General features: G+C 46.3%; 1 protein-coding gene across 3 annotated transcripts in view; it reads right to left on the reverse strand.

The window, feature by feature from the left end:
* traf3ip1 (TNF receptor-associated factor 3 interacting protein 1) overlaps positions 1–25,996 on the reverse strand; it is a 290,175-nt gene that overhangs the window by 187,283 nt on the left and 76,896 nt on the right. For all 3 annotated transcript variants that reach the window (XM_072481210.1, XM_072481192.1, XM_072481201.1), the window contains exons 4-6: positions 25,750–25,899; positions 20,882–21,310; positions 12,973–13,056 (exon numbers count right to left, since the gene is read on the reverse strand). In XM_072481210.1, the coding sequence (XP_072337311.1) occupies positions 12,973–13,056; positions 20,882–21,310; positions 25,750–25,899 (663 nt within the window). The remainder of the gene's footprint in view (positions 1–12,972; positions 13,057–20,881; positions 21,311–25,749; positions 25,900–25,996) is intronic.

Raw genomic sequence — 25,996 nt, forward strand, 5'->3', positions numbered from 1 at the left:
GGAGGCGCTGAAGGCAGTAGTGAGGGGGGGAGCTGAACTCAATTTGGGCTCACAGGGTCAGGGAGGACAGAGCAGAAATGGACAGATTGGTTAGGGAAATTCACCGGATAGACGAGGAGCTACTCAGGTAGAGAAGGAGATTGCAGGCGGAACTGGGGGTGCTATCCACGAGTAGGGCCGTGGAACAACTTAGGAAGGCGAGGGGAGTGGTGTATGAGCATGCAGAGAAGGCCAGCAGATTGCTAGCGCAGGAACTCAGGAAGAGGGAGGTGGCCATGGAAATAAGTAGAGTGGTTGAAGGGGAGGGGAGCAGAGTGGAGGACCCGGCAGGACTGAATAAAGTATTTCAGGACTTCTATAGTAAGCTGTACACTTCAGAACCCCCGGAAGAGACGGAGGAGATGAAAAGGTTCCTGGATGGACTAACCTTCCCAAAAGTAGGCAGGGGACTAGTGGATGGGCTGGGGGCCCCGATTAGAGTGGAGGAGGTATTGGGGGGCCTAAAGGCCATGCAGTCGGGGAAAGCCCCAGGACCAGATGGATACCCAGTAGACTTTTACAAGAAGTTCTCGGAGATAGTGGGACCGGTCCTGACAAGGGTTTTTAATGGAGGCAAGGGACAGAGGGACCCTGCCACCGACGATGTTGCAAGCCAGCATCTCGCTGATACTGAAGCGGGACAAGGACCCGGAATCCTGCGGGTCATACAGGCCAATCTCCCTGATCAATGTGGATGCTAAGCTCCTGGCCAAGGTCCTGGCGATTAGAATAGAGGACTGCGTACCGGAGGTGATTGGGGACGATCAGACAGGGTTTGTGAAAGGCAGGCAGCTGACAGCTAACGTGAGAAGATTGCTTAATGTGATCATGATGCCCCCGACGGGCAAGGAGGTGGAGGTAGTGGTGGCAATGGACGCCGAGAAGGCCTTCAACCGGGTGGAGTGGGGCTATTTGTGGGAGGTGCTTGGACGGTTTGGGTTCGGGAAGGGACTGGTTAATTGGGTCAGACTATTGAACCAAAGCTAGCGTTCGGACGAACAGGATAATGTCAGATTATTTCAGACTACACTGCGGGACCAGACAGGGGTGCCCACTCTCCCCGTTGCTGTTCGCGTTGGCCATAGAGCCGTTGGCGATAGCGTTGAGAGCTGCGAAGGGGTGGAAGGGAATGACTTGGGGGGGGGGGGGGGGGGTACTCCACCCGCCCGGTAGTGGGGGCGGCCCTGCAGATATGGGGCCAGTGGAGGAGTCATGTGGGGGGTGGGGTGGGGGGGGGGGGGGTGCGTCGGTCTGGGCTCCAATATGTGATAACCATCGATTCGCCCCCGGGAACATGGATGGAGGGTTTCGAACATGACGGCGGGCGGGGGTGGGGAGGGGTGGGTGATGTTCCTGGAGGGGAGCTTTGCAAGTTTGAGGGGTTTGGAGGAGAAATTTGGGCTGGTAAGGGGAAATGACTTTAGGTACTTACAGATGCAAGACTTTGTACACAGACAGGCCCCATCCTTCCCACACCTCCCGCCAATAGGGATCCAGGACAGAATAGTCTCTAGAGAAGGAGGAGAGGGTAGAGTCTCGGATATCTACAAGGTGCTCATGAAGGGGGAAGAGTCCCCAGACAAAGGAACTGAAACTCAAATGGAGATGGAGGACGGGCTGTGGGCGGAAGCCCTGAGTAGGGTAAACTCAACCGCAACATGTGCCAGGCTTGGCCTCATTCAATTTAAGGTCGTTCACCGGGCCCACTTGACGGTAGCTCGGATGAACAAATTCTTTGGGGTAGAGGACAAGTGCGCTCGATGCGCGGGAGGACCAGCGAACCATGTTCACATGCTTTGGGCATGTCCTAAGCTTCGGGAATACTGGGAGGGATTTGCAGGGGTCATGTCCCGGGTGCTGAAAACAAGGGTGGTGATGAGTCCAGGGATGGCAAATTCCGGGGTTTCGGAAGACCAGGGGGAGAAAGAGGCAGATGTTCTGGCCTTTGCTTCGCTAATAGCCCGGCGCCGAATACTGCTGGCATGGAGGGACTCAAAACCCCCGAAGACCGAACTATGGCTTTCGGACATGTCAGGTTTTCTGGGTATGGAAAAAATTAAGTTCGCCTTGAGGGGATTTGTATTGGGGTTCGCCCGAAGGTGGCAACCATTCATCGACTTCTTCACGGGAGGGGGGAGACTGTCCAAGGTTTGCAATTTATATCATACTTGCGGATGCTTCCTATTGCAGGGCAATTGCCCAACAGCAGTTTGAACTTCCGGGTAATTACTGAGTGATCCTTACCTGGGGACCTTTGTGAGGTTGGGGTTCCCCAGTGCATCTTTGGGTAACCGCACGGTTACAATAACCCAGAGCGCGGAGGTTACGGGACCACCGTAGGTATACAAGATCTACAGTTTGCAGATGATTGTAGCATCAGATTTACAAGCCACTTAATCGCTTCAATTCTGCATACAAGAATCTTAGGACGTTATTGATTGCTGCTAAAACAAAACTTGTACATCAACCCACACCTGGTCAACCAAATTATCCACCTCCCATATAAGTTGGGACACACACTCTCGAATATGTTGAGTATTTCCCATATCTTGGCAGATATCTCTCTGAAAAGGCCACCATTGACAAGGAGATCCAACACCGGATCAGCTGCGACAGCTCAGTCTTCTACAAACTCCGGCAATGAATGTTTGACAATAAAGTGCTCTGCAAGTCAACAGAGGTGCTTGCATATAGAGCAGCTGTCTTCAGCATACTCCTGTACTTCAATGAGACTTGCACTGAGCATTAGTGACAGATAACAGCATGAGAAAAATTACATCAGCAATTTTTTAATTTGTAGGAGAACGTGGGGCAGATTCAATGGACCGTTGAACAAATTCTAGTGTCCGTCTTGAAGCCAGCTCCACAAGCATTCAGGAAAAACTGAAAAATCAACATTGATGGACAGAATGTGATCCAACAGTCGAAATGCATCTCCTCGCGAGGTCTTGTTTTCTCAACTCTCAAATGGCCAACGTCGCAGGAGAGGACAAATAAATATTTCAAAGACACCCTAAAACTCTCCTTGAAACGCAGCAGCATTGACATTAATGACTGGGAGGAGCAATAACTTATCTATCAAGCTGCATCATTCCTAGAGTCACAACATTTTAATGCTGAAGCAAAGTGGCAGCAGAGAAGACAAGGAAGCAAATAATAATCTTTATTAGTGTCACAAGTAGGCTTACATTAACACTGCAATGAAGTTACTGTGAAAATCCCCTCGTCCGGCTCCCACTAACATGTGAGACATCCTGCTCTCCGTGCCCAAAGACCTGTGGGTCGGGAATTGGCTTGTTCAGTCATAAGAAGGCCCACAGCAGAAACCTGGGACCCTGAGTATGCTTCAATCTCGAACCAAGGCTCAATCAACTCTGAAGTTATAAGACCATAAGACACAGGAGCAGAATTAGGCCACTCGGCCCATCGAGCCTGCTCCGCTATTCAATCATGGCTGATATTTTCTCATCCCCATTCTCTTGCCTTCTCCCCATAACCTTTAATCCCCTTATTAACCACAACCTATCTAACTCTGTCTTAAAGACACTCCGTGATTTGGCTTCCACAGAGCTCTGCAGTAAAGAGTTCCACAGATTCACCACCCTCTGGCTGAAGAAATTCCTCCTCATCTCTGTTTTAAAGGATTATCCCTTTAGTCTGAGATGGTGTCCTCTGGTTCTAGTTTTTCCTACAAGTGGAAACATCCTCTCCACGTCCACTCTATCCAGGCCTCGCAGTATCCTGTAAGTTTCAATAAGATCCCCCTCATCCTTCTAAACTCCAACGAGTACAGACCCAGAGTCTTCAACCGTTCCTCATACGACAAGTTCTTCATTCCAGGGATCCTTCTTGTGAACCTCCTCTGGACCCTTTCCAAGGCCAGCACATCCTTCCTTAGATACGGGGCCCAAAACTGCTCACAATACTCCAAATGGGGTCTGACCAGAGCCGTATACAGCCTCAGAAGTACATCCCTGGTCATGTATTCTAGCCTTCTTGACATGAATGCTAACATTGCATTTGTCTTCCTAATTGCAGACTGAACCTGCACATTAACCTGAAGAGAATCGTGACCAAGGACTCCCAAGTCCCTTTGTGCTCCTGATTTCCTTAGCATTTCCCCATTTAGAAAATAGTCTATGCCTAAATTTCTCCTTTCAAAGTGCATAACCTCACACTTTTCCACATTGCATTTCATTTGCCACTTCATTCCCCATTCTCCTAGCTTGTCCAAATCCTTCTGCAGCACCCTTGCTTCCTCAATACTACCTGTCCCTCTACAGATCTTTGTATCATCTGCAAATTTAGCAACAGTGCCTTCAGTTCCTTCTTCCAGAGCATTTATGTATATTGTGAAACATTGTAGTCCCAGCACAGACCCCTGAGGCACACCACTAGTCACCGGCTGCATCCTGAAAAAGACCCCTTTATCCCCATTCTCTGCCTTCTGCCAGTCAGTCAATCCTCTATCCATGCCAGGATCTTACCCTAAACACCATGGGCGTTTAACTTATTTAACAGTCTCCTCTGCTGCACCTTGTCAAAGGCCTTCTGGAAATCTAAATAAATCACGTCCACTGGTTCTCCTTTATCTAACTTTCTTGTTACCTCCTCATAGAACTCTAACAGGTTTGTCAGACACAACCTCCCTTTGACAAAGCCGTGCTGACTCGGTCCTATTTTACCATGCACTTCCAAGTACTTCGCAATCTCATCTTTAATAACAGACTCTAAAATCTTACCAATGACCAAAGTCAGGCTAACCGGCTTAAAATTTCCCATCTTCTGCCTCTCTTCCCTTCTTTAACAGGGGTGTTACATTAGCCACTTTCCAGTCTTCTGGGACCCTTCCTGCCTCCAGTGATTCCTGAAAGATCATCACCAATGCCTTCACAATTTCCTCAGCTATCTCTTTTCGGACCCTGGGGTATAGTTCTTCCGGTCCAGGTGACTTATCCACCTTCTGACCTTTCAGTTTCCCCAGAATCTTCTCCTTAGTTATGCACCACAACTAACTCTTGTCTGCAGGGAAAACGCATACACAATGAGAAGCATGCTTCGACAACAAACATTCTGGAGAAGACCGGCATTTAAGCATTGCTTCTGCTGCCTGGCACACCTCTGCAATACTCGGTTGAGTGGGCATCAACCTGCAGTCCTTCCACCACCTCGGGCAATAGCCTTAGGATCAAGGACACAAGTAAGAGGACAAAATTAAGGACAAAAAAATGCACCAGGAAGTGGAGGAAGACGAGAGAAAAAGGAGGCTAAAACACGGACATGACCCTTTGCTCCGGATCTACGTGATGAAATAATTCATGAGAAATACCAGTAACCTCAACTACCCCTTCCCATTCACCAATATCCCATACTTGTTACCTTCCCTCTTATCACTGACCATCAGTATCCTCAAAATAAAAACCATAATAAAAGGCATATAGGGGCTGGTTTAGCACAGGGCTAAATAGCTGGCTTTTAAAGCAGACCCTGGCAGACCAGCAGCGCGGGTTCAATTCCCGTACCAGCCTCCCCGAACAGGCGCCCGAATGTGGTGACTAGGGGCTTTTTACAGTAACTTCATTTGAAGCCCACTTTTGACAATAAGCGATTTTCATTTTTCAAATACATTTTTTTTTAAAATTATAATATAAATTTAGAGTACCCAATTATTTTTTTTTCAATTAAAGGACAATTTAGCGTGGCCAACCCACAACATCTTTGGGTTGTGGGGCAAAACCTATGCAAACACAGAGAATGTGCAAACTCCATACGGACATTGACCCAGAGCCGGCATCGAACCTGGGACCTCAGCGCCATGAGGCAGCAGTGCTAACCACTGCCCCACCGTGCTGCCCCCAAAATACATTCATAAATTCAATTATTACAAAAATAAACTAACTATCCTTGTGTACTCCCTTATGTCTATCTTCCATGCGTCTTTGTTTACCCAGTCCCCCATCCTGGTTCCTTCCCCAGTAGCTGCAGCCTAGGTGGTGCAAGGTTGCTCACCTTCAATTATCAAGACGAGCTTTGGAAGGTGACCTCAAGCAGTTCTGGGTTCTGAGGGTCCAGCTAAAGACTGCATTGCATCAGGTTGAGCTACAGGCATGGACACTGGTAAAGTCGGATCAGGAATGCTGCCATCCTGAGAATGGACAGCAAGTTCATTCTCAATAGACTTGTCCCACTCTCCTGGGGAGGCACTCCTTAATCCCACAGATCTGTTTGATAACAGATTGATGGGAGTGCTATGATGCCCTGGAAACCCTTTTGATTGTGGAATCGCAAACCATGGTAACAGTCGTCTGAGCATCAATGCAGCACTTAAACCTATGATAGAAGCTGTTTGTGCTGCAATGGAAACTGTGACATTTCCCATTCCATCCTGAATCATTGTAGATTCCGCAGGTGTGCTGATGGAGGTGCACACCCGTTCCACATATGGATATCAAGCTCTGCACAAAGCCCTGTGCCAACTTGGTGCTGGACCCCTCCATGTTCACTGAAATGGAGAAATGTCTTTTTGGTAGATTCTCAGTGCAGCCAGGATTTTGATTATGTAGATGGATCAGCTTTCTTTTGTAACCCAGTGTAAAGTCCTCTTTGGAGTCCTCTGCAGTAATACTCATATGCAATTTTGTCCTCCAGCAAACTGGCATTGATTATATCATGCATGTGCCTGGTGCCTCACCACGTGTAGATTCTTCTTCAATCTTAGCCACCAAAATACATGCAATGCCAGTCTCTGACCTTGTAAGTCAGAATGATGGTTGCCATCACTTCCACTGTCTTTTTCCTCTTCTTCAGATAGCTGTGATGTTCAAATTCTTGGGATACCTGAAAAAATAGACGGGCAGGATTTTCTGCATCCCCCTTGGCGTATTTCGCAGCAGTGGAGGTAGCCCATCATTGGATGGCGGCGAGATCTTTTGGTCCCGCTGCTGTCGACGGGGTTTCTCATTGTATGCACCGCCGGGAAACCCACCACGGGAGCTTGCCATCGGTGGGACCAGATGAATACACTGGTAGCAACAGCCAGGAAATAATGGCCACAGGGTTCAGTTGTAGTGAGAAAATAAGAGCATGCTTACACCAATGCACGTTGTGAGTCAGATGAAACAGTCACGAAAGAAAAAGCAGAATTGGGGGGGGGGGGGGGGGGGGGGGGGGCAAAGCAGGTGCGAGGGGGTGAGGGCAAAGCAGCAGTGGGGGGGACAAAGCAGGAGTGGAGGCGCGAGGGAAAACCTCCAACATCTCAAGTGGCCAATGACTCTGCAATGTCCCTTCCTATGCTAGCCAGCACTGTCTGCTCCATACCGGTTCCTCAGGTTCTTTCCTACTGCCTACTGCTGTGCCCCACGTTCTCCTACAAATTAAAAAGTACATGAGCGAGCAACCAGTAATATGTTTGGGTTATGTGGCTGTCAGGGTTAAATACATTTAGTGTGTGAGGGCGGAGTTGTGGGTGTAAGGCTTGCAACAGTGCTCAGTGGATGATGGATAGGTTGAGCATATGAGTAAAAAGGTTGCATACAATCGCTAGAGATTGGTGATAGGTGAGTGATGGGGATGTAGAGAGTTGAACAGTGGACGAGGCTAGTGGTGTAGGTAATAGAATGTGCCTTTTGAAGATGAACTCACCTTGACAATTTGTATAATATTGTGTAACTTAATCCTCATGTTGTTGAACCCACACACCTACCCAAATGTCGGCCGCCTCCCAAGTAGTCTGGAGGGTGTCCTGCTCTCACTGCGAATGCAGGATGTATCTTCTTTCTATATCTTGCACCGAGATCTCCTGTGCATTGTCAGGAAACTTTGTGCAGGGCAACACGGTTGCGGTGGTTAGCATTGCTGCCTCATGGCGCCGAGGTCCCAGGTTCGATCCCGGCCCTGGATCACTGTCCGTGTGGAGTTTGCACATTCTCCCCGTGTCTGCGTTAGTTTCACCCCCACAACCCAAATGTGTGCAGGGTAGGTGATGGGCACTCTAAATTGCCCTTTTATTAGAAAAAATGAATTGAGTACTCTAAATTTTGGAAAAGAAGGAAACTTTGCTGCTCGTGCTCTTACAAGTTCAGCCAGCATTCAAAGTATCAGAGCACAGATCAAGTTTTCAAATGATGCCCGTCACTTCTTGCAGCCACAATACTGCTCACCTTTAAGAGGTAGAAGCTGCATTTAAATAGCACTGGCCACCCGAGATATTGCCCTTGGTGTTACATGCAGCCAATAAACAGGGTGGAGAGCACTGTCTGCAGCAAGCAATCATTTACAACAGCGGAGAGCATGAATTCACTGTGCCTCCTGAAACACAATGAAAATGTGAGAGTTTATCACAGGCTGCGACCCTCACGCCCATTTTCGGGGTGGGGTTGCTGTTAGGTAATTTAACCCCCAGTGTGTTCATATAACTGGGGGCATTTTACTTCAGTAAAATTTTGGAAAATAAGTTGTGGGTCATTTGTGCTGGCATTTATTATAATTGTAGAAATAGCAATTCAGTAATTCAGGTGGAGGCTAAGTGTTTTCTTGCAAACAGAAGTCAGTTTAAATTATGGAGCTGCACATAAGCTTTTCCTTGGTATAATCCAGGATTGTTCCCTCTCTGTTCTCCACCTCTGATCAGTATGCACCAGAGAAAAGGCTGATAGTTCCTCTATCTACTTTAGTTATATATTTTGCTAACTGATTACAGACTGGTATCGGATGTGATCCACTATGCAAGGTTACCATACGGGATAAGTAATAAGAATATTAACATGTAAACCACAGGTTTTGGAAAGTTAGAAACAAGATTTCTGGAGTTAGTTGAAATTTTATTTATAAATGGTTGTCTTGCTTATAAAATTAACTCATAAAATAAATATCTACAGGAAATGTGTAAACAGTGCAATACCTTTGTTCCAGGAACCTCAACTAATTTATCCTGCTTGCAATAATCAAAATAAAGAAATATTGTGAGCAAACAGAAAAAATGCAAAGCTATTTATTTATGTGATAAACTGCAATAGTATAAGTACCAAAATTAAGTATTTATTTAAAAAATCCTTGCGAATCATATAAATACTGAAGGAAAATTTCAAGGAAGTTAAATACAACACTATACAATCACTAAAAGCCGGGAGATAATTGAAACCCAGAAGTCAAAATTACATTAGCCTGATTTTAGAAATACTGATCCAATAAATATTTTATTACGGAGCAATCTATCAAAATAACTCACCAAGTTAAAAATCACCCAAATCAAGAACCTCCAGGACTTAATCTTAAGAAAAAAACTTTAAAATGTTTTTCATTGCACATTGAGTGTGAATACAATGCTGTTAGCAACTAATATAAAAAAGGAAATGAATACCGGCGGCACAATGGCACAGTGATTAGCACTGCTGCTTTGCGGCGCCGAGGATCTGGGTTCAATCTCAGCCCAGGATCATTGTCCGTGTGGAGTTTGCATATTCTTCCCGTGTCTGCGTGGTCTCACCCCCACAACCCAAAGATGTGCAGGGTCGGTGGATTGGCCACACAAAATTGCCCCTTAATTGGGAAAAAAAGAAGAATTTGGCACTTTAAATTTAAGAAAAAGAAAATGAATAGACCAGGTGATCTATCGAGCCTGTCCCATCCCACATGATGAAACCTGCACAAATCATTTGGCCCTTCCCACCCTGTGCACCTCTCTGCAGCCACATAATCGCCTGGAACAAAAGACAAAAAGTTACGCCAATTTCAGAAAAGGTATCTCTGGGATTTTGCTCCATGACTTTCACGGACAATCAAGCAAGTTGGAGGAGTTCACAATGTTTGGTGTCAATCTTGCCATCATTATAACGTGAAATATATTCTGCTTGCAGGAACATATCCAGCTCCATTTTGAATGGTGTACAATATTCATATTCCTAGAATCATAGAATTTACAGTGCAGGAGGCCATTCAGCCCATCGAGTCTGCACCAGCCCTTGGAAAGAGCACCCTACTCAAGCCCCACGCCTTCATCCTATCCCCTTTATCCCAGTAACCCCACTTAACCTTTTTGGACACTAACGGCAATTTGAAATGGCCAATCCACCGAACCTGCACATCTTTGGACTGTGGGAGGAAACCGGAGCACCCGGAGGAAACCCACGTACACAAGGGGAGAACGTGTAGACTCCACACAGACAGTGACCCAAGCCGGGAATCGAACCTAGGACCCTGGAGCTGTGAAGCAACTGTGCGAACCACTATGTACCGTGCTTCTGAAATCAATGACCAGTTTCTTCATGCAGGTACTAAAATTACAATATCACACTGCTGTTGCTGACTCAATCCTCTGTCCGTCAGCCAACAGCACCAGGTTGGGTGGTGTAGTAACTTGAGGAAATCATCGGTAGTGAAACAACGATTTATTGGACTACATACAATATTCTGTTGGCAGCAGTAACTCGCTCACAATCCAGTTCTTGCTCGGAGAACTAACCGCACCAGGCCCTACTTGGGCGGCTTTCAGGTGTAGTCTTTAACGAGCTATAGCAGGTTGGCCTCCGCCCCCTACCTGGGAAGCTCGGACTCCACGGGTCCCATGGGGAGATCAACAATGGTTTCCCAGTGGTCCACGTGGGGGTATAACAGGTGAGATGGGCCAAATGGCTTCCGCTAAATTACCATTTTTTTATGACTCTACATAGCTGTAACAACAAGGCATTTCTAAAAGTTAACTTTCCTTTCATGTGTCAGCAGAAGTTAAATGAGCAGCACTCACATCTGTGATTGAGGTTTTGGATGAGCACATAATCTCAGCTGACACTCCTGTGAGGTACTGAGGGAGCATTACCCTCTTACACGTGCCAGAGTCTTTACACCAAGACCTCATCGGCCCCCTCAATGTAAAAGATTCCATGACATGATTTGGAGCAGGACTCTTCTGGTATCCTGGGCATACTCTGTGGGTGCATTCACTTCAGCACCTATGCAGAGAACCACATCTTCTCCTCCCTCATCCCAACAGTGCAATTTGACAATTAAACTGGTCTTTAACGGAATAGATTGCCATTAATGTGCCAGCTCAGCCTTCAGCCAGCCAAGGAAAATAGTATTTGAGGACTAGGTTCTCAAGCCCAAGACTAAGGCCATGATTTACCGGGGCAGCAGTGATCCCTGCACTCCCATATGCTTTGGAGACTTGAACAGCATGTAGAATAGGCACTTCAAAGCAATGGAGGAATACTATAAGAGATGCCTTTGCAAGATCTTCCAAGTCCAGTGGAAATAAAAATGATTTAACAGCAGTGCCTTCTCCCGAACCAATATACCTGGCATCAAGGCTCTAATCACTCAAAAACAGCTCCACTGAGTAGGACAGGTTGTTCATATACTTGACACCAGACTTCCTAAGCAACTGCTCAGAACTTGGTCGTGACAGAGGACAGCAGAAATGCTTTAGGGGTGTCCTCAAAGCATCTCTGAAGAGGTCAAACATGCCCACCGATCTATTCTATCATGGGAGTCCCTGGTTTGTGAGCAACCAAAATAAAGAAGTTTAATTTGGAATGGGACTGAACACATTGAATGACTTAGTTGGGAACACACAAAAGTGAAGTTGTGGCTTTGGAGAGAATGCACAAACTTCCAAAGGACCTGTATACCTGACCCTTCAATAATCACCTGCCTCACAAGTGGCCAGGTTTACTGATCACACATTGGACTCATCAACCTTTTCAGAATGCATCAAACGGGAGTGGAAGCAAGTTATCTGTGATCCTGAGGGACTACCTAATGAGGAGATAACTATAACAAAGATGTCACGTTTACGCCACAAAGACTGAACCATTCTGCTCAGATTTTCAAAGGAAGCTTAAAATAGTCCCAATTTGTTCATATATGTATTTATGATGACAGAATTCATGACATACAAGCTGTCTTCAGTCTATTTTTCTTCACAAATTTTCCAATAATTTAATTTGTAACCCTTGACAGGACGTGCCAACGGTAAGCCAAGCCTAATTCTATGTCAAAAAGGATTTCTGGACAGTGATCTGAACCCCTGCCTAATCATAACGAACTGAAGCCAGGCGAAAGGCCTCTTTTGCTATATGGTTGCGACCAACAATTCAGCACCAATCAAGTGCCATGCTTATCGCAAGAGTCATTGGAGAAGCCTGTCTGATCTTTCCAACAAATGTTGTTAGTACTACTTCGCCTTTCCAGTGTTGGCTTTTTCCTTCATAACTTCAACTTAGATCCTCTACCCAAGATTCTGCTCCTGTGTATGTATAACAATCTTCCACATCTTGATGACCAGAAGCAAAAAAAAAGCTACAATTTACTTTCTGCTCAATTGAAATTTATTCTTGAGAGTTTATACTCATTGTAGTGGAGCTTCTAGTTTTCAATGATGTCCTGAAGCACATAATGATTTCTGAAGAATGACTGATGTATTAATATACACAATGGAAAATGAATTTTAAAAAACATAGAGCAAAATTAGACATAAAGCCCCAATGCTAGTTCTGACTCCTCTGATGCTGTAGCAAACACATGCAGCTTTGCTGCATTTTTGCTTTTGGGATTTGGAATGGAATTATGCTATTTCTATTCCAAAACAATCAGCTAAAAAGGGTATTTGAAGAACAAGTCCACATGAAAATGGAAATAAAAATCTACCTTTCTTTTGTATGTAAAATGCACATATAGGGAGATGTTGGTAGCAACATTTACAAACCAATGTTTGTAAAATGCAAACATCTCCCTATATGTGCATTTTACAAACATTGGTTAATGATTTTTTTTGATTGGTTTAACTGCGTAATAGAAATTATTTTTTTTAACACCATAATATTTGCTTACAGGTAGAGTTCAGTCTGAGTGCATCAGTTAGCTTATAAAGTGTATATTTCCCTACAATAAATAGTTTCCGCAACAAATCTTCTTCCAGGTTAACCACACGTTGCATACCTCTTGGTCTACATCAATTTTGATGTCCTTCTTCATCACCTCTGGAAGCTGCTTGTGTGACTTTTCCTCAGCTGCAACTTTAGGCTACAGAATAAAATGCAGCATTAAAACAGAGAAAGCTACCACATGGATTGCAGTGGTTCAGGAAGGAACAACATTCGCAAAGGCAATCAGGGATGGAAAGTAAGTGCTGACCTTACAAGTAATGCTCACATCCCAAGGATGAATGGAGTTAGCCGCGGCTTAGGGACGCAGTGGTTCGCACTGCTGCCTACGGCGTTGAGGACCCAGGTTCGATCCCGGCCCCGGGTCACTGTCCGTGTGGAGTTTGTACTTTTTCCCTGTGTCTGCGTGGGTCTCACCCCCACAACCCAACGATGTGCAGGGTAGGTGGAGCGGCCACGCTAAATTGTCCCTTAATTGGAAAAAAATAATTGGGTGCTCTAAAATTAAAAAAAAAAGAGTTAGCCATGGTTCGGTTGGTAGCACTTATGCCTCTCAATCACAAGGTTCAAGATCCCATTCAGGGCTTGAGCACAAAAATCAAGGATGACACTCCAATGCAGTAGAGGGGGTGCTGCACTATCGGAGGTGTCATCTTTTGGATTAAATGTTAAACTGAGGCCCCATCTGCCCTCTCAGGTGGATGTGAAAGATCCCATGGCACTATTTTGAAGAAGAGGGGAATGATGCTTGGTGGCAGGGCAAATATTTATCCCTCGATCAACATCTCAAAAACAAATTATTTGGTCATTATCACACCGCTGTTTGAGGAGTACAAATTAGCTGCTGCATTGCCTACATTACAACATTGACTACACATCAAAAGATACTTCATTGGCTTGGATATTTGGAATTTTGGAAAAAGCTGTATGAATGCAAGTCTTCCTTTCTATAACCCTCAAACAATACTTTATAATATTCCTGTTTTGTCGCATTTGGAAGTTTTTGTTCAAGTTCATCATTTACTATCTCCTCTTATCTCGGGAAGGCAGTGGCGTAATGGTATTGTCACTAGATTAGTTATCCAGAAACCCAGGGCAAGAACTGGGGACCCAGGTTCAAATCGCACCATGGCAGAAATCGGAATTGAATAAAAAAAATCTGGAATTAAAAAATCTAATAAAAACATATTTGAAAAAAACATCTGGTTTACTATATGGTTCAGAATATGGAAGGCAGTTAGGGATGGGCAATAAATGCTGGCCCAGCCAGTGATGCCAACATCCCATAGAATGAATTTTTAAACATTAACACTGCTTTAAGACTGGAGAATTCCAATTTACCAAGTAGGATTTAGCCTCGGTGCGTCCTCCAGTGCTGGTCATTTATGCTGTGGCAGCCAAACACCTACAACATTTCCCCAGGATGAATTTCAATTTGAACTGAACTTATTTAACTCTATAACCAGGTATTATTTCTTCTTTATTACAACCTCTTACGATTATGGAGAACAATGTACCATCTAAATAAATTCTTAAATAAAACAGGCATCTTTAAACTTCCCTCTTGGTCAAGTTTTATCCCACCCAAGGATTACATACATATACCTCTGATTTTCACCAATACAGTACCTCATTTTTGTCCATAATGAAATTAATATGCCCATAGAGAACTTCCAATTGCCACCGATCAGTCCAACAAATCATACCCGTCTTTGCAAAATCGTGGCAGCCTCCTCTGACTTCACAGTCCGCTCCGGTGTGGTATCATCTAAGAAATTAACTATCTTTCATTGAGATTGATGGGAACCTCGGATATGAATGGCTTGGTCGGCTATTTAAGAGGGTAGTTAAGAGCCAACCATATTGTTGTGGATCTGGAGTTACATGTAGGCCAGACCGGGTAAGGACGACAGATCTCCTTCCCTAAAGGACAGATGGATTTTTACAACAGTCAGGTGTTATTAAATGTAAACCATGAAACTGTGACGAGCTTTCAATTTCAGGCTTATTTCAGGGGCAGCACGGTAGCAGAAGTGGATAGCACTGTCGCTTCACAGCGCCAGGGTCCCAGGTTCGATTCCCCGCTGGGCCACTGACTGTGCGGAGTTTGCTCGTTCTCCCAGTGTCTGCGTGGGTTTCCTCCGGGTGCTTCCTCCCACAATCCAAAGACGTGCAGGTTCGATGGATTGGCCATGATAAATTGCCCTTAGTGACCAAAAAGGTTAGGAGGGGTTATTGGGTTACGGCGATAGGGTGGAAGTGAGGGCTTAAGTGGATCGGTGCAGACTAGATGGACCGAATGGCCTCCTTCTGCACTGTATGTTCTATGAACTCAAATTCCATCCAGCTGCCGTGGTGGGATACGAACCCATGGCATTAGCCTCAGTCGCTGGATGACTGGTCCAGTGACATTACTGCCACATCGGATAGGATAATAAGGGGATTGGGGGTTTTGAGGGAAGGCAGGAGAATGGGAATGAGAAAAATATCAGCCATGATTGAATGGCAGAGACTTCCGGTGCTGACGTTGGGCTGAGCAGTCGCACGTCAGATGGCTCACCTTCCTGCGGATCAGTTAAACAGTCACTTTTTAACAAAACTCGCCAAACATTCCCATAGATTTGTTCCCCAAACGTTAAGAAGATGAGGGACAAGAGAATGAGAAAGAAAAATGACAGGAAAAAGACAGTCCAGGGTCGCACGAAGACCAGAAGTGCAAGGGGTCTGGAGCAGAGGCAGTCGGACGAACAGACCAGCGCACGAGGCGGCAGAGCGCAAGTCTCGCTGGAGCGAAAAGGGCAGACCAGCCAAGTACAAAACCCTCCCTCACTGACAGGAAACTGGATGGCATTCCTCTCAGAGGCACTGAAGGAGTACCGGCAGGAAGTTAAAACGGACATACAGGCTGCGGAGAAAGATGCAGTGGCCAGAGCAGGGCCGAAAAGAAACTGGAGGCCCAAGAAGCCACCATCAAAGACCTTGAAAGAGCTGCAAAAGACCAGAGTGATCGGATCGTGGCTCTGGAAAAGGAAGTGGCAAGAATGGTCACAACACAGGGCAACCTGAAGGGAAGGGTCGAGGACCAGGAGATTCGATCAAGAAGGCAGAACCTGCGGATCGTGGACCTATCAGAAGGAACTGAAGGCAGAGACCCCACGATCTATGGGGCCCAAATGCTGGGCAACCTGATGGGAAGGGGAGACTTTCCCTAACCCACCAAAAATAGACAGAGCCCACCGGTCATTGAGACCAAAACCCAAGGACCGGGAACAACCAAGGGCCATCATTGCCAAACTGCACCGGTGCCAGGACCGGAAAGGAATCCTGTGCTGGGCCAGGCAGTCCAAGAACTGAAGTTGGGAAGGACACTGGGGCTGACCTGGCCAAGCACAGGGCAGAATTCACCAGGGCGAAAGCAGTGCTGCACAAGAGCAGCATACACTTTGGTATGTTGTACCCAGCCAAGCTCTGGGTCACATACCAAGGCAAAGAACACCTTTTTTACAGCCCCTGCTGAAGGGACCCGACCGCATGGGGAAAGCAGTGACAGCAGCCAACTTGGACAGCACCTAACAAAGGGAAACCCTGGTGGCCAGGTAAGCATGGTTAATCCCACAGGAGCGGGAGGACAAAATAAAACCCATCAGGGTAGTCACCTGGAATGTCAGGGGACTTAACGGCCCAGTGAAAAGATCCAGAGTCTTCATCCACCGAAGAAACATGAGAGTCGACATAGTCTTCCTCCAAGAGACACATCTCAGAGAGCAGGACCAACTGCAGGTAAGAAAGGGCTGGGTGGGACAGACCTACCATTCCTGTTATGGGACGATGTTCAAGGCGACAAAGACAGCAACAGACCCAGGGGGACAGTACGTCATGGTCAGCGGGGCCCTAGACGGGGCACCGTTCGTACACATTAACGTGTACGCTCCCAACTGGGACGACACAAAGTTCATTAAAAAGACCATTGCAGAAATCCCTGACACAGCGACACACCGACTGATCAGAGGGGACTTTAACTGTGTACAGGACCCATGGACAGACAGGTCGAACCTGAAAACGGGGAAGATCTCGAACATGGCGAAGGAACTCAATCGCTTCATGGGGCAGATGGGGATGGTGGACCCATGGAGGTTCACCCACCCAGGGGAGAAGGAGTTCTCCTTTTCCCCAGTACACAACGTATACAGCAGAATTGCTTTTTTGTGGTCGGGATATCGGTGATTCCAGGGCCGTTCAAGGCGGAATACTCCGCAATCGTAATCTCCGACCACGCACCACATTATATGGATGCGATGCTGGAGACGGGCAGTGCCCGACACCCCACATGGACGTTTGACACTACCTGACAAAGCTTTCAGCGAGAGGGTATCACAGGCCATAGCTGAGTACTCGAAAAACAACCAAAACGGGAAGGTCGCACCCTCCACGTTCTGGGATGCGCTAAAAGCCGTGATTTGAGGGGTAATTATCACCTTTAAAGTGCAAAGAGACAGCAAGGAAAGAGTGGCTAAACAGCAGCTGGTCTACTCCATACTGGAGCTAGGGCGTAAATACTCCGAGGCCCCGACCGTAGAGCACCTGGCGGAGAGGAAAAAGCTACAAATTACAAACTTTGACCTGCTCTCCATGAGGAAAGCAGTGCACCAACTCCGCCAGGCACGGAGTGGGGGGCAGCATGATAGCAGTGGTTAGCACAGTTGCTTCACAGTTCTAGGGTCCCAAGTTCGATTCCCGGCTTGGGTTACTGTCTGTGCGGAGTCTGCACGTTCTCCGTGTCTGCGTGGGTTTCCTCCGGGTGCTCCGGTATCCTTCCTATTAGCTCCATGCAGGCGGGGAAGGCGCCAGGACCAGACGGGTTCCCAGCGGACTTCTACAAAAAATTTGCGACAGCATAGGCCCCGCACCTGCGGGAGATATTCAGACTCGCTGGCGAGGGGCACACTTCCACCTATGCTAGCGCAATGGGTTTAGCACAGTGGGCTAAATAGCTGGCTTGTAAAGCAGACCAAGGCAGGCCAGCAGCGCGGGTTCAATTCCCGTACCAGCCTCCCCGAACAGACGCCGGAATGTGGCGACTAGGGGCGTTTCACAGTAACTTCATTTGAAGCCTTCTTGTGACAATAAGCGATTTTCATTTCATTTCATTTTTCAAACCTCAATTTCGCTAATACCCAAGAAAGAGAAAGACCCAACTGAATGCGGTTCATACAGACCCATCTCGCTACTAAACGTAGACACCAAAATATTGGCCAAGATCCTAGCCAAAAGGCTGGAGAACTGCGTACCAGAGATGGTCACAGAGGATCAAACAGGCTTTGATCATGACCCCATCAGGGGAGAGAACACCTGAGGTGATCGTGCCCCTGGGACACAGAAAAGGCCTTCGTCAGAATAGAGGTACTGGAGCGGTTCGGGCTAGGGACAGGGTTCACCTCATGAGTGAAGCTCCTGTACAAGGCTCCCATGGCGAGCGTACGGACAAACAACACTGGCTCCCAGTACTTCCAGCTGCAAAGGGGTACTAGGCTGGGATGCCTGTCGTCCCAGCAATCGAACCATGAGCGATCACACTCAGAACAGCAAAGAACTGGAGTGGGATCCAAAGAGGAGGCAGAGAGAACAGAGTCTCGCTCTATGCGGATGACCTGCTCCTCTAGATCTCAGACCCACAAAGCAGCATGGAAGGAATCATCGTGCTCCTGAATGAGTTTGGTGCCTTCTCGGGCTACAAGCTCAACATGAGCGAAAGCGAGATTTTCCCGGTGATCCCTCAAGGGGGAGGGGCAGCACTGATGGGACTTCCGTTTAAACAAGCCCAACACAAATTTCAAATAGCCGATGACTGGGCGAGGGTCCACAAATGGAACCTGACCAGACTGGCAGAGGAAGTTAAAAAGAATCTGCAGAGATGGAACACACTCCCACTCTCCCTGGCGGGGAGAGTACAGACGATCAAAATGAACGTACTGCCCAGGTACCTCTTCCGACTAAGATCCAGCCTGATCTGTATCCCAAAGGCCTTTTTGAACTCACTGGACAAATTAACAAAATCCAGGGGAGGGCTAGCTCTCCCAAACCTACAATTCTACCACTGGGTAGCAACAGCGGAAAGAGTGATGGGATGGATAAAGGAACCAGAAGCCGTGTGGGTGTGCGTGGAGGAGGCCTCCTCCGGGCCCTTGCCATGGCGGCACTACCATCCCCACCCAAGAAACACTCCAACAGCCAAGTGGTGGATTAGCCACCCACCAGATTTGGAACCAACAACGGCAGCAATTCGGACTAAATGAAATGTCCAACAAAGCCTGGTTATCTGCAATAACCACAGGTTCACGCCAGCACTCACTGATGCCATCTTTAAAAGGTGTAGACAGGACGAGGGGGGACATTGACAATCAGGGACCTCTACATTCATAACACTGGACAAACTGACGGAGACATTCCAGCTAGCAAAGGGCAACAAACTCAGGTATCTGCAGCTTAAAAACTGCCTACGGAAGGAGGTAAGGACATACCCGCGAATACTGCAACAGACACTATTAGAGGAACTATTGGAAGCAGACATTCTAGGCAGAGGGAACTGTAGTGACATGTACGAACGACTGATTGAGAGGGCCGACACCGAACTGGACGTGACAAGGAGGAAAAGGGAGGAAGACTTGGGGCTTGAAATAGGGTGTGGATTCTGGAGCGAAGCACTGCACAGGGTCAACTACACCTCCACATGCGCGAGACTCAACCTAACGCAGCTAAAAGTGGTACATAGACCCCACTTAACAAGAACGCGAATGAGTAGGTTCTTCCCGTCTATGGAGTATAGATGTGAACGCTGCCAAGGAGGCCCAACCAACCACGCCCACATGTTCTGGTCTTGCCCCAGACTAGCTGGGTACTGGCCAGCTTTCTTCGAGGCAATGTCCAAAGTGGTGGGGATGAGGTTGGAGCCATGCCCAAAAGTGACAGTCTTCGGGGAATCAGACCAGCCAGATCTCTTCATGGGGAAGAGGGCAGACGCTCTTGGCTTTGTCTCCCTGATCACCTGCGTAGAATCCTGCTCGGCTGGCAGTCAGCAGCATCACCCAAAGCTGCAGACTGGCTGTCCGACCTGGTAAAAAAACCCTGTCCTCTTACATATCTCCAAGATTCTTCGTGTTTTGCTTTGCTATGTATATACCTATATTCATATCATGCGCAAAATCCAATAAAAAACATTTTTTAAAAATGATTGAATGGCAGAGCAGCCTCGAATGGCCTAATTCTGCTCCAAAGGTCTGATGGTCTTACCACCATTTTCACTGTAATATGGAGAGATCATTTAAGGAAAAATGTAATCTTATATTTACATTTCATTAAGATGATTTCACAACTTTACTGTCTACAGTTTCTAGGTTAAACAGAACAAGTTAGATGTGGCATTTAATTCTGGGATTACGAGGGTGGCATGGTGGTGCAGAGGTTAGCACTGCTGCCTTACATTGCCAAGGACCCAGGTTCAATCCCCGCCCCAGATCACTGCGTGGAGTTTGCACATTTTCCCATGTCTGCGTGGGTCTCACTCCCACAACCCAAGGAAGGTGGATTGGCCATGTTAAAATTGCCCCATAATAATTTTTAAAATAATAATTCTGGGAATAGCGGTATAAATTAATTGCAAGATTATATACAAACGAACACTTGTCAGAAATGGGCTTCAGCAGAAATTGTTTTTTATAATATTCATTCATGACATGTGGGGTGTTGCTGGCAAGAGCAGCATTAATTGCCCATCCCTAATGAATTGGCAGAACTGGAATTTAATTGGTATGCAGAGTGTAAAATATCACATGGGTTTGTTTTGTACTTTGCTGCACACATTCTTTTAACATCTGCAAAACATTTGCTAAGTTTAATTGCCATAATTTTGACTGTAAAAATGTTACCATGTTCCACGAACTGAAAAAAGTTATTCAATTTATAATTACCCTTCTATCCATTTTGTCCTGTTCTTTGGCCTTTTCCCGATCCGCTTCTTGGTCTCTGCCTTGGTCTTTCGAATGCTCACGCTCCTTATCTCTTTGTCTTTTTTCTCTCACTCTGTCTTTGTTTCTATCCCTTTCCTTGCTTCGTTCTTTGTCCTTTTCTCCATCTCCTCTAATCTTGTCCTTTTCCACTTTCTCTCCATCTCGATTCTTATCTTTTTCCACTTTCTCTCCATCCCCTCGATTCTTGTGGTTTTCCTGATCTCTTTCTTTTGTTCTTGTTCGGTCCCTCTCATGTTCCTTTCCCCTTTCTCGTCTATCACCATCTTTGTGTCGGTCCCTTTCTTTGTCCATCGGTTTCCCTTGTTCCTTTGATTGTTCCTTTTCTTTTTTGTCTCCGCTGGTGTGCTTAATTCCATTCTCATTCCTTTCCTGAAAGAAAAGTATGGTTCATAAACATAAAAATGATTGAAATATTTAGATACCCAAAGAGATCAAACGGTGGAGGTCTTTTGTCAAATGCACGTAAACAGACTCTTTCTACTCAATTTACGAATATATGAATCAACATGTAGAATGGCTTCAATGAAATCCTTTCATTTTTAACCAGAATGCAGCACTCTAATAATAATAATAATAATCTTTATTGTCACAAGTAGGCTTACATTAACATTGCAATGAAGTTACTGTGAAATTTCGCTAGTCGCCACATTCCGACGCCTGTTCAGTTACACAAAGGGAGAATTCAGAATGTCCAATTCACCTAAGAGCACATCTTTCGGGGCTTGTGGGAGGAAACTGGAGCACCTGGAGGAAACCCACGCAGATACAGGGAAAATGTGCAGACACCGCGCAGACTGTGACCCAAGCCGGGAATTGAACCTGGACCATGGCGCTGTGCAGCAACAGTGCTAACCACTGTGCTACTGTGCCACCCATAGGACTGCACAGGAAGAAAAGTTCCAGAACAAATATTGACCCTCAAATTGAGAAAACATGGCAATGTTAAAAAGAAATAAAAGCTAAGCCAGAGGACAAACAACATGGTAAGTTTATTAACCACACAGGCGATAGTCTGCCTGAGCGCTCGAGTTCTATGCGGAATTCTGTGGGAGGAAAGATGGTGGGAGCAAGCTCGCTGGGTAGGGCTACGCCCATTAATGTGGACAAGCTGGTCGAGGTGATGGAGTTTGAGCAGCAGTTCACCAAACAATTCGACAGGAAGGAGATGATGGCCTCGCTCAAGGATTTGGTGAATGATACACTGACCCCGATAACGGAGGCTTTGGGAAAGACATTGACGGTAGTGTGGGAGTAAGGAGGGTTGTTGAAGGGGGTGGAGGAGGCATTGTCACGGCACAGCGACCAGTTCACCTCATTGGGTGAGGAGCTCAATGAGGGTGTTGGAGAGTAACAAAGGGTTGAGAGCCAAGGTGGAGGATCTGGAAAACAGATCACGACAGCAGAATCTGCAGATTGTGGGATTGCCTGAGGGTTTGATGTTCGGCAAGTTGTTGGGGGGAGGAGCAGGACCCCACCTTCTAGCAGCTGGATAGGGCTCACTGGTCGCTCCAGCTGAAGCCGAACAAACCACCAAGAGCCGTAATAGTCTATTATGTTGAGATGTTTGGAAGGACTGGGTGTGGGGGAACCTTTACATTGTTTTTTTTTGGTGTTGGGCATGTGAGGGGAGGGGGCTCTGGCAGGGGCCCCCTCTCCAGCAGGGGCCACCTCTCTAGCAAACGCAAATTGGCTAATGAACGGAAGCGAGGTGGGGGGGGGGGGGGGGGGGGGGGGGGCAGGAGCCCGGTCATCGGAACCATGTGGACAGGTTTTGATGGGCCTGGGAGTGTGAATGGTGGGGGGGAATGGGGACTATGCAGGGGGAAGTGGTTTCGAGGTGAAGTGGCTGGAGTGTTTCAGGGGGGGGTGGGGGGGGGGGGCAGGCCTGACAGTGACATGGGGTAGGGTTGGGACCGGTGATTTGAATTTTAAAATCTGTGCTTTTATCCTTCATCAGCCCAGACAGACATTGTTACCCAGGAGGAGGACTGGGCTTGGACTCTTTTTCGGGTCAAGTTTGTCTTTTCTCCTTACATGGGTCTCTCTCTTTAATTGTTTTTGGTATTATTGGAGCTGACAGAATGCCTTGCCTGTTTAACTAGAGCAGTCTGGAATCGGTATTGGGCAGCACGGTAGCACAGTGGTTAGCACAATTGCTACACAGCGCCATGGTCCCAGGTTCGATTCCCGGCTTAAGTCACTGTTTGTGCAGAGTCTGCACGTTCTCCCTGTGTTTGTGTGGGTTTCCTCCGGGTGCTCCGGTTTCCTCCCACAAGCCCCGAAAGACGTGCTGTTAGGTGAATTGGACATTCTGATTCTCCCTGTGTGTACCTGAACAAGCGCCGGAATGTGGCGACGAGGAGCTTTTCACAGTAACTTTATTGCAGTGTTAATGTTGTAGCCACTTAAAATGGCCAAATCCCGATTCAAAATGGCGAACGGCAAAGGCTGATGGGAAAGTCAGCCAACAAGACAAAAACCAGCAGCTGCAGGTTGGCTGTGTATTTACCTCTGGAAAGGCCAGACAATATCGATACCAGCAACAATCAGCATAACAAAACACCAGCCATCTGCATACTAATGAGCAATCCCCAGGAACAATAAGCAACATTTAGACACACAAAGCAAAACCAAACTCTTCGGCGCCAGCAGGAGCCTACACAAAAGGAGGTAAACGAGCACCTCAAGACCGCCCATCGATCAGGGAACCGCTCCAGCATTGGAGAAAATCGAACCAAGCGATCGGGACAAAGTCCAATCACTTGGGACCAGGTACAGGGTCCGCCCCGAAAGGCAGGAAGCCCGTGGGGACTATAAGAATTGAGCCCAAGTTCAAATTGCTCTCTTCTTCTCCACCTCTTCGCTCTCTTCACGCTCTTCTTCCTGCCCGGGTCACCCAGCAACAACGAACCAACATTGACCGTGACTGGAGCAGTGAAGATCAAAATCGTAAGTCTTAATTCAACGCTCGCTACGAATCCATACCAACTTCGAATCCCGCAGGCTCAGAACCCGAACAAAAGGCCATTTGTTTCCCTGACCTGGTGGGCCAGTCCAAAGTTAAGTATAGGCCTGTTAGTTGTAGAAGTAGCTTAGACATAGAATTTGTGCATGAGTAGCGATTACTGTGTATAATAAATGTGCTTTGATTTAAATCTTACTAATCGGTGGATTGGATTATTAATCATTACTCGAACTTGAACCTTGTGGCGGTATCATAAAGGTACCTGGCGACTCGAGAGCAAAGGTAATAAAACAGAGCAATTGAACTAAGGCAAAGTTAGCAACAATGTAAGCCTACTTGTGACAATAAAGATTATCATTATCATCCATGGTTGGGAATGAGGCATGTCATGGTTTTATGAATACCAGTTTATACGCTGGGAATCAATATTGAGAATCCCTCACTTTACATGGCTCCGGATAGAAAAATGGGCACAGGAAGCACATCCGTGAGTTACTTACATTGGTCTTTGGAAATGATGGCGAATAGCTTCGAAAATATCACAACAAAATCCTTAATCTATTAAACAGCTTTAAACTCATGTGTTGATACATACAAATCAGCAAACTTAGCCAAAGAACAACCAAAATAATAAGGTAGATTGGAAATCTACAGTGTGACATTAAATAAATAAAATACACATTTGCAGAGACAACTATGAGATAGAAAGTGCACAAAAAAACGTAGGAAATGAAAGTAAATTTAAGCATCAAGATGTAAAAACCAAAGGAAAACATTAACATTTTAAGGTACAGAATAATTGGCTTGGGTCACTGTCTGTGCGGAGTCAGCACGTTCTCCACGTGTCTGCGTGGGTTTCCTACGGGTGCTCCGGGAGTTTCTTCCCACAAGTCCTGAAAGAGTGCTTGTTAGGTGAATTGGGCATTCTGAATTCTCCCTCAGGGTACCCGAACAGGCGCCAGAGTGTGCCGACTATGGGATTTTCACAGTAACTTCATTGCAGTGTTAATGTAAGCCTACTTGTGACACTAATAAAGATTATTTCATGCACAATACATACAGAAACATGCACAAAAGTATGGACTATTTCACTGTTGTAGACTACTCAATATCAACATCAAGTTCACTTTTGATTCAACTAATAACAATGTTTCATAAATTGGACATCAGGTTAAATTATTGCCTCCTAACTACGGAAAGCAAAAAATAAACAATGCTGTCTGACGTCTGCCGGACATCCTGAAGCACCTCATGTCCAACACGTTTCTTTACCAAGTCTAGTTACTTAAGTAGGCAAACATGAAAAGTGAATTCATAAAAATGTTTTTATAATTTCTCTATAAAAGTGGAAAACTCCCTCAATGATTTACTATGTACAATAATACTAATATCAATTGTGCCAGTTGCACAACACAATTAACTCATTTTAAGAGGGGTCTTCAAAAAAATCAATACTAGGGGCGGCGCGTGGCACAGTGGTTAGCACTGCAGCCTACGGCGCTGAGGGCCCAGGTTTCAATCCCAGCCCTGGGTCACTGTCCGTGTGGAGTGTGCACATTCTCCACGTGTCTGCATATGTTTCACCCCCACAACCCAAAGATGTGTCGGTTAGGTGGATTGGCTACGCTAAATTGCCCCTTAATTGGAAAAGAAAATAATTGGGTACTCTAAATTTATAGAGAAAAAAAAAAATCAATACTGTGGACATACTATGGAGTTTCAGGGTTGCTTCCTTTTTTTAATCACTTTGGGCACATTGGTTTATCCGGACCTTTCAAAAATGCGTTAAAGCTCAGCACCTTGTGCAGTCCCCTTGTGATATATTAATAAGTCTAGAAGTTACCTCCTGTTCTTTGTCCTTCTGCCTCTTGCGCTCATCATCTTTTTTTTCTCTGTTTTCTTTGCCCTGTGATTTGGAACTGGGCAGTGCTTTTGCTTTAAGATCTGTCTTTTCACCAGCAAGGACCTTCCTCACTGAATCATCACTGGAAAGCTGGAGAACAGGAAGCAAAATGGATTACTACTATTAACTCTTGTGAGAATCCTTCCAGTTTATTTCCTTTGTTCCCATTTCTTTCCTTTTATCATTT

The sequence above is a fragment of the Scyliorhinus torazame genome, chromosome 2 (genome assembly GCF_047496885.1).
Source record: "Scyliorhinus torazame isolate Kashiwa2021f chromosome 2, sScyTor2.1, whole genome shotgun sequence".
NCBI lineage: Eukaryota > Metazoa > Chordata > Chondrichthyes > Carcharhiniformes > Scyliorhinidae > Scyliorhinus > Scyliorhinus torazame.